The 16627-nt window shown below is 36.2% G+C and overlaps 1 protein-coding gene across 4 annotated transcripts in view; it reads right to left on the reverse strand.

The window, feature by feature from the left end:
* Window positions 1-3835: 3835 nt before the first annotated feature.
* The window catches only part of LOC149772585 (uncharacterized), a 69028-nt gene continuing 56236 nt past the window's right edge, over window positions 3836-16627 (reverse strand). For 2 of the 4 annotated variants that reach the window (XM_089947614.1, XM_089947612.1), the window contains exons 6-8: window positions 14876-15058; window positions 10730-10829; window positions 3836-7655 (exon numbers count right to left, since the gene is read on the reverse strand). In XM_089947614.1, the coding sequence (XP_089803740.1) occupies window positions 7220-7655; window positions 10730-10829; window positions 14876-15058 (719 nt within the window). In that variant the 3' untranslated portion in view covers window positions 3836-7219. The remainder of the gene's footprint in view (window positions 7656-10729; window positions 10830-14875; window positions 15059-16627) is intronic. The other 2 variants (XM_089947615.1, XM_089947616.1) reach the window with 2 other exon arrangements.

Consider the following 16627-nt stretch of genomic DNA (forward strand, 5'->3'; position numbering starts at 1 on the left):
AAAAAATCCCATGTTCAATTTCCCTTGACGCTATAAAGTCCCACCCTGTTTAAATTCCTTTGACGCTAAACCGTCCCACGATTTTTCTCCATGTTAATTTCCCTTGACGCTAATCTGACCCACGATTTTTCTCCATGTTAAATTTCCCTTGACGCTAATCTGACCCAGGGGTCTCTGTAATGCTAATTCCCACTGACGCTAATCTCACCCCATTTACTACTAATGTATTGTCCATCTGGGCAATTTAGTCCTCGAAACGCGCGAGTTCCTCGAATGACTTGAGTGTACACTTTCACCGTGTAACAAGAAGCCAGAACGTATTAAAGTTTCTACATTTCAGAAATGATACACAGTCTCTTTGAAAATGCCCTTCTTCTTGTAATATAGAGTTCTGTTTAAGTAATATCTTTGGCTATGTCTGATATTTTATTGCTCTCCTGTGATCTTTTAATTTTATGGCATCGTTCTTTTCGGCATAAGCTCTACTCAAGACAACTACACTGGGGAAATATCCTTTTTTTGTGAGCTATTAATCTGAATGATGCTTGTTTTGTTAGAGCGGAGTTCATACATAAATAATATTTTGAGTCGTCCAGTACATCTGAGAGGTTTGGCGTGTGTCATATAAAGAATGGCTTTTCCAATCGGTCAACTCGAACTCTTTGTTGGAAGTTTGAACGTGTTGAATTTTTTCCAATAATTTGGAGAGTGTCAACTCGGTAGGTGTACTAAACTCGATCCAGACAGGAGACTTCAGACTGTCATGATTGATAGAGATTGTCAAACGATCGTTTTCTTTAACTTGGTATTGTCTTTTCAATGTCTCGAACAAAGAATCCTATACGTCTGTAATGAAACCTACTGGTTTCTCTTGTGGCACTTGAGGCTAGAACTATTTAAATTTCACTGTGCGCGTGTAAGCCGTGATTTGGGTCTCTCGAGTGTGAAAATAATCTTCACGAGCACCTGAAAGACTTTCTTTCTTGGTGGATCTTGACTCTCGTGGCAAATGTACAGGTGTTGGTTGAGGCGCACTCGTGTCATTTTCGAAACCACAGGTGTCCACTTCACTTAACATATGAATCGACACCTAAAGTCTCCGTTATCTCTGTTTTTCTTCTTCTGACTTCTCGATCGAACAGTGTGATCGTTTCATCCTGATTCAAATACTTTATTTAACTAAGTCTTGCACACCATAATTATTTAGATTCTTTCGTCATAAACTAAATAGCATAAAAGAGCGAAGACCAACAAGTTTTGCAGTATTCAACAATTTCTCTTCCTATAACACAAAGTGAATGTTTGTAAAAAAAAAAAACTTACATTAATGCGAATTAAATCCCAAATAGTCCTAGAAGATTTAACACAAGTCCCAGTGTATAAACTTCCTACTGAATCCCAGTGGTATAAAAATTAAGTTCTAATATTGATCGTGTTGATTCGCAGGAAGTCTCGCATATACTAATGTGAAAGTGTCATGCAGTGTGGCGTTGTCGTAACAGTCTTTTGATGTATCACACTAATTTAATCCCAGTATGTTCTTGTCTAAAACCACTATAATTCCAAATTAATGTTATAGTCTTAGAATATTAATGAGCATTCTTTTCCAGCAAATAATAGTTTGAATGAAATAAAACCCCACCTAAATGAGGGCTGCTATTCAGTTATATGTAGTTTATTATTACATTTGTACCCAGAGTAGCTCATCTGTCTGTACATTTCTAAGGTTGTCTGAAGACAAGATAAATCCCATATTAAACTCTCCCTGTCCCCATTAGTGTCTCATTCTCTAAACCTATGGGCAATTTTACCATAGGGATTTCCTTTGTCTCACAGTGGCCCTAATATAAACCTATGGCGTAATGTTAATTCCCGTATGTCCCCATAGTAACATATAATACTACTAGTTTACCTATCGTCATGTGATGTCTAGTCTGTTTGAGTCCTATAGATTATATTTCTGACATCACATTAAAGAGACATTTCTGTACATGTGGCATGCGCTGTTTGAGTCCCAAGCAGTTATAATCCTCGCATCACGGCCGTGAACCATAATCGTCCTTCAAACGATAACAATGCTTCAAAGCAGGATAAAATTATTAGCAAGTATGAACCAGTGGTTTCCAGTCATTACCTATACGTTTGAAATACTTAATGGCATTAAAATATTTTTCTTTTCGAAACAGAGAGAAATGATACATGTTTTATGTCATGACAGGATCGTATTAAATCTGGGCCAATCCAGTAATATACACTGAAAGATCAGAGAAGTCTCGTTGTTAATAATGACTTTATTTTCTATTTGGATGGATCAGGAGCGTTTCTTTTTGATTCTGTAAAGAATGTTATTGAGCGGTATTATCCCTCATCCAATAAAAATCGTTAATTAAAGAACAGTGTAATTTCTGCAAACAAATCGTCTTTGATTAAATCACCATCAAATCTAAATCCTTACCGGGTTCTTCAAAGCATGGCTGTTGACTCCTTTCTTGTAATAAAGAGATGATGTATTGTGGATTCGGGCAATGCCAGATCTGGCCAAGTGTGTGTGTGTGTGTGTGTGTGTGTGTGTGTGTGTCCAAATTTTCAAACGGGCCCTGACTTGCGAAACGAGGGTGTCAGAGAAACATACCGGGATGTAGTTCTATTGGAACTAATGGGAACGGCGTTCCCTTACCGTAACTGCACATTCCTTTACTTCTTGGCGCTTGACTTTCCTCGCATTTGAGTAACACGTGTTCCCTCACTTCCTTTTTGCGTTCTGTAACGTTTTTGTTTAGCACTAGACCACAGTATACTAATACCTTTAAGAACAACTGACTTTCACGACTGATTTTCACGACTGATTTTCGTGATTAATTTTCACGACTGATTTTCGTGACTGATTTCATCCTCATGTTTGTTGTATTTGGTGGCCAGGGTGTATGGTGGAATTTGGAGATTGGATGCTTATAATTTGACTGGTTTTTATATTTAAACTTTTATAGCTATAGAGGCGGGAGGACATGAAGGTTTTTGATTGATGATATAACTTGCAGAAATGAGTTTCACTTTCAGTATTTATGAACAAATTGTGATTCTCTAACCTCTATGATAATTGTTCTCTCTCTCATACATTTTCATTGTCATCATCTTTCTCTCTCTGTACACACACACACACACACACACACACACACACATATATATATATATATATATATATATATATATATATATATATATATATAGAGAGAGAGAGAGAGAGAGAGAGAGAGAGAGAAAGAGAGAGAGATAGGCTGAATCCTTTTATTCACAGTCAATCATCAATCTTCATTCTTTTAAAATCAGCATTTATTATTCCTCCACACGTCAAGTTTATCAAGTCGGGAGAGGGTGGACATAGGGAATGGTGTTGGCACTTTACTTGTGGCAAGTTTTATAATTATTTTTCCTTGTAAAAGGGTCAAACTTGGTACTTCAAAATTAGTAAATGAAAATTCTAAGAATGGCACCTAGTGAGCAAAAAGCGTGAGGATATGATCTAGAAAGCTCTTGTAATTGTTTTTGTCATCCTGTTCTAAATGTTGAACTTCAATGAAACTGAACCCTTCTAATGGCAAAACCCCAAAACGTTTGACATTTGTTTTAAAGGAAGTAAAGTGATGTATCCGGCTGCAAAGTTGTTCACTTCACAATACATTTCAAGTGAGACTTTTTTAAGTAGAACAAGTGATTTGTTAGCAAGTCGGCTATTTTTTTGTAAAACTTGCATGAAAGAATGTATCGTTGTGTAAAAGATTAGAATACAATGAATCCATGGTCTTAAATTAAGCAACAGAAAGAGCGATAAAACATGTTTTGTACAGTTCAACAAATAATTTATTTCCCTAGCATACAAAGTGAAAATTTCAAAGTGGACATTAAATTAATTAAATCCCAAATAGTCCTAAAAGTTCTATCACATATCCAAAGGTATGAGCTTCTAATTGAATTCCAGTGGTGTTCGAAATAAATTCCAATATTGAGTGTGATGATGTGACTATAGTCTCGAATATGCTAATGTGCAAGTGCAAACGAACTGGAATGTTTTTATTTGTTTACAGTCTTTGGTGTTAATAATACAAAATATCTTTGTTGAATTCACTTTAATTCCAAATTAATGTTTTAGTCCAAGAATATTATTGCGCATTTTGCAATTCCAGTGAATAATAATTTGATAAATAAATCTACCCAAATTAAAAACTGAACACAACGATCAGACTGATTCTGCTTCATATGTAAAGGCAAGAATGAAAAATCCCAATGCAAACAAGATTATGTACCCCGCTTCATGACCAAGGTCGCAATTATCATTTTCTGAAAATAGTCTAAGACATTTCTATTCTTGAAGTTTCTAATACAGAATCAAGACTACATCTTTGACTCAGATCAACGCAAACATTCTTATCAATGATATTGACCTGAATATTGAATGACAATGATAGAGAAATATTAGCGATTCATTAGGTTGTTTACAAAATAAATGTCACTAGTCAGGTACACCATTAACTTGATTTTGGACTACGTCGATTAAACATACGGATGTACATAACATATAATTATTGGAAAAAGCCAACAAACAGTACAAAATAAACATACACAACAATTCTAAGATGTATATGCAGATATTTAAGATGCATTATAATCAAGAAAGATAATGCCAGCTGCATCCAGCTAGGTAAATTTCATTGTTTTCTTTTGCATGGTGGAAAGATACATTTTAAGTTAACAATAAATCTCAAAATTATGAAGCACGACCCAATACTTACTTATTTTTATAACAAAAGCATTGGACTGTTGTGCTAGTATTGAGCATATATGTTTTTCCCAGTCCCCATTCCTCTGGAAACGTTTCAAATCGAGTTCATATTCAACTCTTAAGATTGTCTCTCGTCAAACTTTTGAAAGAGAGTAATTTTCGACTCGGTATCTTTAAGTCAAGCCCTGAAATTATCCTATTGTAGTTTACGAACAATTACCTGCAAAATTTAAGCTGAAATGTTGATATTGTTGACTTGTATTAAATATGATTCAAATCAGATCTCCACAGTCCTACATGACGACCTAATGGACTCCAATAAGAAGTCACGTTCTCTGGACCTTGTTTCTCGCCAGTGAAATCATAGCTTTCAAATCTGAGTTCACTAGGTTCAAGATTTCTAGGTCCGATTTACATTCAACTTTATTGGCTGAAGAAATTTGTTTTAGAGCCGTGTGTCCATCAAACATCATTTTTCAGTGTCCTCCGTTTTCTGCCCCGTGACTCTACCATCGTCTTCTTGACCAGTATTTTAATCACGTGACTTCTGCTGCTCGCTTAACGAATTATACTGAATCATCCTGTGTAGATGTTTAATACAGAATTTGTTTCCATTCATTTATGTGTCTATTTCTCTGTGTGTGTGTGTGTGTGTGCGTGTGTGTGTGTGCGAGAGAGAGAGAGAGAGAGAGAGAGAGAGAGAGAGATTGATGTAGAGATAAAAATGATATATTCTGAAGAAAATGCAATTAAACGAACGGTCCCCAGACTTTGACTGTTACGTACTTTACTTCAACGTTTGGAGATTCTCCTTAGAATAATTTATGAGATAGATAGATAGATACATACATAGATGGAAGGAGGGATGGAGGGATGGATGGATAGGTAGATCGATATTTACATCTCCTTTGTTGTGCCACTAATAATAAAAAATTCCCTTTCTATAAATGATTACAAAAAACTCTGTATCCAGGCTAATGCTTTCTACCTTGCTGTTTACAAGAGTCATCGTTTGATCACAGTGCTTCGTTTTGTTTTCACCTTTTGGCTTTCTGGCAATACCTTTTAGTTTCATTTCACAATAATATGTATGTTATTGGAATAAACCTCGATATGGTTTGTAAAGTATATTGACTTTTTCTCTGTAGACTTCGATGTTGTTTGTAAAATCTACTGAGTTTCTCTGTAGACGTCGATATTGCTTGTAAAGTTTATCGACTCTTTGTCTGTAGACCTCGATACAGAGGTATGAAAATCATACTTTATTCTACACAATAGTTTATGAAAGTTATCAATATTTTCATTACAGGTTAATAAAAGATTAGTACCAAAACAAAAGTAGAACAAAAATAAAATATTTGAAATCATAGACAGATTAAGAAAAACTATAAGTATAAATAGTTACAATATTTACAAGTATAAATAGTTACAATATTTACCAGGTTTGGCATATTTCAAACCGTGGAACATCGTACTGAATGTTTATCATTATGGTAAAGAAAATAATGAACTATTATTTTATATTATTAATCAAGGCTACATCGTTTTACTAATTTCGCATTGTTTACCTTTTGCCCTTACTAAACCGCACTCTATAAAATGCGTACTGGTATCAGAACTTCAACAATTACAGAAACGTACTGCCGGATCGGATTAGGAGGTGAGTGTGTGGGGTGGGACACGCTTCCTAGGGTCAGTTTTCCTATCCAGTTAGATGATCAAAAGTATACTCTGGAAACGAATGAATTGCAGGAGCTTCCATGGGATTCGCTTTCTGTGTGTGTCGGGGATTTCATCTCACGGACCCCTCGCTTACACGGACCAAACCACAAACAAACAACAAAATAGATTTTAACGATGTTTCTGGGTCCTCCCTAATATTGTCATTTCCGGTGTAAAAGTTATAAATAGAAGATGTATAAAATGCAATTTTTTTTCTTCTGCGCTCATTAATTTAAAATAAGTACATATTTTAGATTAAAATTAGTGGTTGTCCTTTACAAGTGTTGAATGACGTGATATGTACACGTTTACCTTCATCGGCTCGGTACACCTTTTCACACTACTGGCAGTTTCGCATAAAAATACAATTTCAAAAGTAACATACACAGTCTGGTGATATTATTTAAACATATTCGTGTAAGGTCATGAACTAAATAATCAAAGAATTATATTGCACTGGATAACTTCACAAAACAAAATTATGATAACGCCCCTTTCACAGTTTGGCGTATTGTCTTTTGCCAATTACGTGTCTGTGAGAAGTTGCTTTTTGGCGAATGATATATGCGCATCTGATGTCGTTATTACAAGACCTAAAGTTCGATATGTCTTTTGCATAATAATTTGACTCAGTGGTCTCTTTAAACATCTGCGTCATCTAGTTAAATATGCATCGAAAGTTTGATGCATGTGACTGAGGGGAGATATATAAGAGCAGATTCAAGTCTTTGCATTAGATTCCGTTGTAAAATGATCATATGTAGGCTCAAGTATGATGACTTTCTCATATTGATAGTTTGTCGTATCATAAACATTGGTATCAACTCCAACATTAACTTGATGATAGATATTTGCATCAAAACTATTTCGTATGTTTGCCTTTGACATATTGATCTTTTTAGTGGGATCCAACATAGTGTAAATAGCGCAATCTTCTCTTTCTTTGGTCAATGCAAATTTCACCGCGTCTTCTGGAGTCGAGTACTGAACAATATCTGGTTTATCAGGATCAGTCGAGTGATCCTGGCTAAGTTCTGGTCTGGCGATTGAATCTGCAACTTCTGAGTAGGTTTCGAACATATCCATTTTGTCGCTCCTTCTTTTTTTATTTACACTTCTATGGCCCTGTTTAACATCAAACGTTCGTCTTCGACAACTGAAAGATGAATATGAAATAAGAGGTGCAAGTGATATTACACATATACTTACACTGTTCACGGATAATAAAAGTGTGTGTGTGTGTGTGTGTGTGTGTGTGTGTGACCTGGATTTGTAATGTAACTTTAAAAAATTGTCAGTCATATCACTACGATGTCTGCAGTGTGGCAGTTTATAGTAATGTATAGCACTGGTGCATCATGCCACATACATGTAGCATAATGTCCCACCCAGTCACAGTATCCTGACACGAGGCCGACAAATCCTAACACTAACCTCTTAATGCTGACCTCCTAGCCTGGAAGTTGCAAAACCATTTTTATAAGTCTTTGGTATGACTCGGCCGCGGTTCTAACCCGTGACCTCTCGCATCCGAGGCGGATGCGCTAACCACAAGGCCACGGGATCGGTGGAGAATAAAAGCTAGAAGCACACGAATGCTAAATTGTCTATTAATGTCGATGTTATTTATCCTCTATTATTGGCATGTATTTAAGATCACTTTCTTAAGATAAGGATGAGAAGTACTTAATAAAACCTGCATTGTTCTTTGGGTCCTTCCCTGTCTTTGGATACGGAACCTTCTATCATACGTAGTAACCACTTTTACAGCCCCATCCTTAAACGTATGCATTTACAAGTCAGATAAAAAAATATTTGAAAAATATGCAAGGTTCAGGCCATCAGATGCAAGCTCACCACATTATTGTCGTCATGGATATAGCTCATAATCAAATTCATTTGAAATTTTGACGATACAAACTCCTATGCCAGGTTTGATCAACGTCTAATCAAAAATATGGTATCTAGAGTGTGTAAAATCTCAGCCAATCAGATTCAAGATTAAATTAAGCATATACGTGGATATTGTTCATCATGAAAGTGTTTCTAGGACTTGATGATACAAACGAACATAGCAAATCTCATCCAAATCTAATAAGATATGTAACCCCTAGATTGTTCGCAAACTAGAAAATCAGATTTATGACTATAGCACGTCTAGTCTTGGTTGCCGCTCACAATAATTTCCAGGCCATGATTAAGTAAGCCTACATGCCAAATGTGATGAAATAAAATTGGCATTTGAAGTTTTCACAAGATCAGTAATACAATATAAAGATACTTAATTATCATTCGTGGATGCCGCTCATAATCAAATTAATTGTAACTCTCAAGGAATTTAATTTGCTTACGTAATCCGATTAAGTGTGGTCCGCATTGTGGCCTCTGCTGTGTTCCCAAACTCAGAAAATCAGATACAAAATCACTTCTTTAGTAGGTGTTGCTGCCGCTTGTAATCCAACTATTTGGAGGACGTGATAAGCTTGTATACTTAATCTAATGAAATCTAATTGGAAATATGCCCTCTGGGGTGTTCACAAGCTCAGCCAATCAAAAGCAAGATGACATCATTGATGATGCAATATTACATACTAAAAGTTATACAAAACATGATATAAAATATGATAAAATATTCGAAAGTCAGATATAATCAGCTCTTCAGTATGCATGGATATCATTCATGAACAAACTCTACGTGCCAAATTTGCATAATATCTAACCACAAGTTTGTCTGCTAGAGTGCTCACAGTCTCGGCTAACCAGCTGCAGGATTGCATCATTCATAGGTCTAGCTTTTGCCCATCATCTGACCAGTCGCAGGTCTTGATGGCATACATTTTCCTACCAAATCCAATGCAAATCTGACCAGAACTGTGGTCTCTGTGGTTCACGAGCCCAGCCTACCAGATGCAGTATCATCTCATTAATATCCGTGGATGTCGTTGGTAATTGACGTCTTTGGATGAGATAAACTTACACACCATGAGATAAACCTACACACCATGAGGTAAACCTACACACCATGAGATAAACCTACACACCATATCTGATCGAAATCTAACCAGAAATGAAGCCTCTAGAATTTTAATAAGTAAATGGTGGACGGTGGATGCAGGGACATATCATAAGCTCACGTGACCTTTGGTCATGTGACCTAAGACTGATATGGATTTGGCTGTAATACGAAGATGTATGCACGAGTACATGTATGTATGTCTCTATGTATGTATGTATGTAGATGTATGCACGAGTACATGTATGTATGTCTCTATGTATGTATGTATGTATGTATGTATGTATGTATGTATGTATGTATGTATGTGTGTGTGTGTGTACGTACGTACGTAGGTACGTACGTACGTATGTATGTATGTATGTCTGTGTGTGCGTGCGTGCATTTATATTATATAAGTAAACTAAAAGAATGCTCAGACTGATTGGATAACACATGATCATATGACAGTTTGATAAAACGCTTTTTCGATGATGTCTAACCTCAGTTCAGACACCTCTCAACGGCCTCCACCCCACCCCACACCGCATCTATGCGACAGTAGCAGTAGTTTTTAAATATAAAAACTTACTTTTAAAATGAAATAAATAAGTTAAACACGATTTATGATTTTTAGAATACGCTCAGTTGCATTTAATAATGACATAATAACTATTAAAATAACAAAACAAAATACTTATCAATTACACCTCTACTTCCATGGAATGGGTCAAAATTAAAACAAACAAAATGAAACGAAACGAAACGAATTGAAACGAAAACCTCGGTGCGCGTATATAAACAAAAAGCTTTACAGCCTAAAGAACTAAAATTATCTTTAGGTGTTTGGCAATTTCAGCGGAAGTGCAGACACGTTAAATATCATTCCCTGTTTTCCACAAACGGGGTGACATTGCTACTGCTGTTGCTGCTAATGCTACTATTGTTACTGTAATTAATATTATTGTTGTTGTTGTTTTGTATTGTTGGTTTAGAGTGCAGTATTGTTACTATCTTATAATGATACAAATACATCTTAATGCTATAACTGTCTCATTAAATGTGTAGCTGCAGCCCTAATTGTTAGGAACTGTCTTATGCAACCCTAGACAACTTGATAAATGAACATGCATCATTTAAACAGTAATAATGAAAAACAGCTGATTAACCTGCCAATGGACATACATGCTTTATGTGAAGGTAACAGTACACTCTGTCAAAAAGGAAAATGTACTTACATACACGCGAAGCATGAGAGAATAACGAGACCAATAACGACAGTCCCACTGATGCTAGCACCAATGATGATATACAAAGTTGTTGTCTTTGTTTCCACGTCTGTCAAATAATAATAATAATAATAATAATAATAATAAAACACCAACTACAGCAACAGAAAAATCAACAGTTTGTGGGTTTGATAATGGCGGAAAAGGGATGGGCTTTATTCAAATTTCTTGACTGGTGTATAAATCTAAAACCAACTCGAACCCTGTCCTAGAATTTGAAGTCTCTATTTAACCGGAAATGGTCAGATGCACAGTCACACTTCTGAAACCCATCCATAAAACTCCTAGACATATCAGTGCTGCCACCCAGCCAGGATTCCATCCCATTAGTGTTGCCTATCATACAAGCCGTTTTGCAGTAAAGGGTAAACTTGTTTTCTGGAAGGGATTCCAATATGCAAGGAATGATAGCATAACTGCACTTGCAGCCATGGACACAAGTTCATTGCATGCTGATGACACCATTATTGATATTTAGCAATATGTCTGCAAGGTGTACCTATTTCAAATTAGAAGCTGAGATGTTGACTGTTTAGAGAGAAGCAGACGCAATCGAAAAGGCTACCGCCTACACAGGATACAATTGATCAACCTCTTTTACAGGCACACTACTGGGCCATGATCAGGAGCAGGGGCATCACAGTTAACCCTGAGATCAAGCCATTACAAAATATGGATAGAAATTAGACAAAGAAGATTGGGTTGCAGTTATGCCTCTGCAAATTCCGGCGCCAAAATCTGGATTGCACTTGGTGAGGTGTGTTTGTACCAAGACCAGATGCCAAAGCAGCATGCACCTGTCGAAAAGCAGGGTTGAGCTGCCGAAATATATGTGGCTGTTCTATCATAGTGGCAACATGGAATAAGTGAGGACAGTCTATAAGGAGGCAGAGGAGGAGGAGGAGGGAGAAAGCTGGAGAAGATGACATATTCCTGTGAGATATCTGGTGTACCGGTAAATGGGGACATTGCTTGTATTGTAACATTACACTTTTAACTATTAAGTCCCCAGTAAATCTACGTTCTACGTGACACTGTATGATCTATCAACATACATTTACATATAGACTGTTAAGTTGATCTCAGAATAGAAAGCTATTAACAAATAATATTTATATGATTAGTGACAGCAGCACTTAGAATAATGTCTTGCCAGATTGTTCCATTTTCTTAGCTCAGGTTGATGTGTCGTAAAAACTCATCATTGTTTTACACGAAACGCACAATGTTCTTTTTAAAAACACTGTCGGTGGTCATTCTGATATTTATTTTTTTCTCAGCCATACTAACATATTTAAGATATGACCTGCCTTCTTTATATACTTACAACTGTACTGTGTTTATCTCTATGATCGAATTGACTTCAGATCGATTGTTTGGATTTATTTTTGCAAAGGCGAGCTCCGTAGACCACTCGGCCACACCGGGGCTCTAAAACTGCAGAAGAATCATGGTCATACTTATGACAATGCCCTTTAGGGCTTAATACGAACTGGAGTCTTCACCTATAAAGAAAATGGTAGACTTTTCAATGTCAGGCATGATGTGTCGTTTTCGTCAGCTTATAAGTGACGGAGTACCAAGTACTTAGAACGACAGAAGGGAAAAGCTAAAGAGGTCTACGTTTTACCATGGAGATAAGGTCTACGATTTACCATGGAGATAAGGTCTACGATTTGCCATGGATATAAGGTGTACGATTTACCATGGAGATAAGGTGTACGATTTACCATGTAGATAAGGTCTACGTTTTACCATGGAGATAAGGTCTACGATTTACCATGGAGATAAGGTCTACGATTTACCATGGAGATAAGGTCTACGATTTACCATGGATATAAGGTGTACGATTTATCATGGAGGTAAGGTCTACGATTTACCATGGAGATAAGGTGTACGATTTACCATGGAGATAAGGTGTACGATTTACCATGGAGATAAGGTCTACGTTTTGCCATGGAGATAAGGTCTACAATTTACCATTGAGATAAGGTAGACAATTTACCACGGAGATAAGGGCTACGATTTACCATGGAGATAAGGTCTACGATTTACCATGGATATAAGGTGTACGATTTACCATGGAGATAAGGTGTATGATTTACCATGTAGATAAGGTCTACGTTTTACCATGGAGATAAGGTCTACAATTTACCATTGAGATAAGGTCTACGATTTACCATGGAGATAAGGTCTACGATTTACCATGGATATAAGGTGTACGATTTACCATGGAGATAAGGTGTACGATTTACCATGTAGATAAGGTCTACGTTTTACCATGGAGATAAGGTCTACAATTTACCATTGAGATAAGGTCTACGATTTACCACGGAGATAAGGGCTACGATTTATCATGGAGATAAGGTCTACGATTTACCATGGATATAAGGTGTACGATTTACCATGGAGATAAGGTGTACGATTTACCATGGAGATAAGGTCTACGTTTTACCATGGAGATAATGTCTACGATTTACCATGGATATAAGTTAAAACCAAGATAGATGCCATTTCAGCTGTGCTGCAACACTGGGTCAGGCAAAGCAGTCACTCATATGTCTCAGCCAAAAATCAGAGCTCGTTCATATTTAAAGTTGTCGGAATGTTCCAGTCCATGAAGATCTTATGCTGTACAGATATTGCGCTTTTATTTGCCAGATATGAAGGTCTCAAAAGTTTCGTCATTAAAAGCTCAAGCAGAGAAAGTACAGCTGCTTTTATTGATGATAATTTGTTTACTATTTTGAAATGTCTGACTGATAGCGAGAAAGCATTGGACGCGAACATCAGTGACACAACCCGCCTTTCAGTTTCCTCTAACACGCTGCGCTGTTAGCTTCGAACAATCGCACAAAATATTAATAGTGTAGCAGTTACACCTGATAACACAAAGCCCTAGGCTTTCTTTCAGGTTGTGGTTGACAATTATTTAGATTTGAATGAATAAACACTAGATAGGAAAAATGCCCATGCTACAACCCATATCGTGTACCCAAAGCGAAAGTGAAGAAAGTTTTGGAAAATGGAAAACGAGGCACGTTGTAACATGAAACTGTCGCGTACACCCATGGAAAAAGCTGTGGCTGGACATAGAATATTGGACTTCAGTGCTAACTGACTTTGCCCTTCATCACAATATCGACTAGGGCAGATGTCAACAGAGCTGTATATGGATCGTACTGTGGTTCAAGAGGCCTGTAAACTGGGTGTTGCTTGGACTGTCGAGAGATTGTGTCAGCAAATATTTCCTGACATGTTCCTAGAATAAAAGTAATTTCTGGTTGGTCCCCATACAGTGAATATACAACGAAGAAAAATCCGAACCAAACGAATATCGTATATTACTTATTCCTGAAACTGAAAATGGCATTTGTGCTTGTACAACGTGTAAGACACGATACAAAGTGTTTAAGTACAAGAAGTATGAAATTTGTAAAAATGTGCCAACATGTTCTCATGCTTTAAAATCGACTCACGCCATTAGCATAGGCATAACAGCATGAATGTGGAACTGCACTTCTATAGTGATCGGTTTTGTCTAAGTCATGTAGGAATGGGTTTCATGACAAATTTCTAAGTTTAAAAATGCTAATAGTTTCCACATAATTTGAAACAAATTTAAGATGCTATGAGAATATATTATGATTATCCACATATGCATATGATATCATTAAAGTCTATGTGCGTATATGTTCATAAATCATGGCACTTTTCAATGGAAATATGGCACGCGGATGAGTCTAAAAACTACTTGTATGACGCATTTCCTTCTAGCCAAGCATAAGGTTCTTAAAAAACGTAGACGGCAATTGACACATTCTCTCAAAAGGTTTCTCATACACTGCATGTTCATATTCCCATATTGAAATGTAATGAAAATTACTTCTACGTGGTCGTATTATACGCACTTCTGGTCGTAAATAAAGCAAATTTCTTTTATAACAAAAAAAAAATTAAATCATCATTTTTGCTCGCTGTAATAACAATTAAAGAATTAAAGGTCTGAATGGTAGAGTGATTAATTTACTTCCTATAATTGACTAATGATGACACATACATTAGTAAAAAACATGACCTATGTTGGATCAGTACCTATCGTAATCCCGTGCTTTGGCGAGGGAGTTGATGAGTTGGTAAATGAGGTGATATTGTTTTCAGAATGGTGGCTTGAGCTATCGACTATTGTTGTGGACGCACCTGTTGTCGACGTTGGTTCTAGGATGTATCTTGGAATGAAATCACTGAGTATCGACACAGAATAATTTTGGTGTTCACCTATTTGAAAAGAGGCATACGGATATGAAATTAATGACATGTATACAGTGGAAAACAGAGAGAGAGAGAGAGAGAGAGAGAGAGTTATTTTTGAAGTAAGCATTAGGATATATATTACCCGAACAGCTGATATTGTCAGCGCAACCAGTTTCATTACTATCTATCTATCTATCTATCTATCTATCTATCTATCTATCTATGTGTGTGTGCGTGTGTCTGTCTGTTATTTCTTACAGACAATACCCAATCGAAGAATCCATACCATTTATGACAACAAAACAAAACGATGAAGATATTCAGCCACTAGATCCTACCATCCGCTACAATCTATCAAGTTCTTTATTTTGTCAATATTATGGTGAAGAACATTATGGTAACTTCTCCCACACATGTTCATGTACCTTCAGAAATGCTGATCAGTCAATTGAACATAACTGTCAGTTGAAAGAAGAAATACAGATTATATCGGTCATCAAAAGATCTTTTACCGACCATTGCGTGGTTACCACAGGGAAGAAAAACAAGTATTTTCAGACCCTACCCGTAAACAAACAATTACAGACCATACCCGTAAACAAACAATTACAGAACATTCCTATAAACAAACAATTACAGACCATACCCGTAAGTAAACAATTACAGACCATACCCGTAACCAAACAGTTACGGATCATACCTGTAAACAAGAAGAAGGATGTAGCTAAGGTATGTAAATCGGAACCTTATTTGCAACAGTCATTATATGCCCAATATATTTAGTTATAATAGTGATATTATGCAAAATAATTTAATACATGTAAATGTTTCACTTTTACAGTGCGATGGCATATTTACCGATAGGTATCCTATTATATTGTTGATGCACTTTTATGTCTTTTATGGTTGTTCTTTAAGGAATTTATACAGAATTCCAATAAGATACAATTAGAAATAGAATTATGTGTGGGCACGTGCTTAAGGTATATTATATTTGAAACCACCCTTTTATGTCTTCCAACCTATATCCAGAAGCCACATAATGAGACCTGACAAATATCTTCCATAATAATTAGGTAATTAGTTTCTTGCAAGGATTACTGGATATTCTTAAATCCAAACTGTGTCACCTATCTAATATCTGTTTTAAGTACTAGTTTCTATTGGAGTAATATCAGCTAACCTATACTAAATTTTGGTATGTTTATTGACGATGTTAGGCAATACATCTACCCAACGCTCTGACTTGTAGTTTTCGAAGTTGTATTAAACCTTTTATTACAGAGCCTTCCCGATGTTTGCTTAAACAAATAATTTATTCACCCGGTGGTTATACAATAACTACTTCTCTTCATAGATTGAATTATTTTCTGGTCATAACTCTTTAAAGAGTTTTCTGCGTGCATCATATATATTATCCCATCTTATAGACCGCACTTTCTTAGTCAAAACATATTTGTATAAAATATGTAAGACATTAAAAATATTTTTTATATACTTCATTCTTCTCATATATTTGCATAGCAATAACGTCCACCTGTCGCTTGGCATCCAGAGGGTATCATTAATGTTCTAACTTGATATTTCCTCGCC

Source organism: Sinohyriopsis cumingii, unplaced genomic scaffold (genome assembly GCF_028554795.1).
Source record: "Sinohyriopsis cumingii isolate HCF-2022 unplaced genomic scaffold, ASM2855479v2 utg001387l, whole genome shotgun sequence".
NCBI classification, from domain to species: domain Eukaryota; kingdom Metazoa; phylum Mollusca; class Bivalvia; order Unionida; family Unionidae; genus Sinohyriopsis; species Sinohyriopsis cumingii.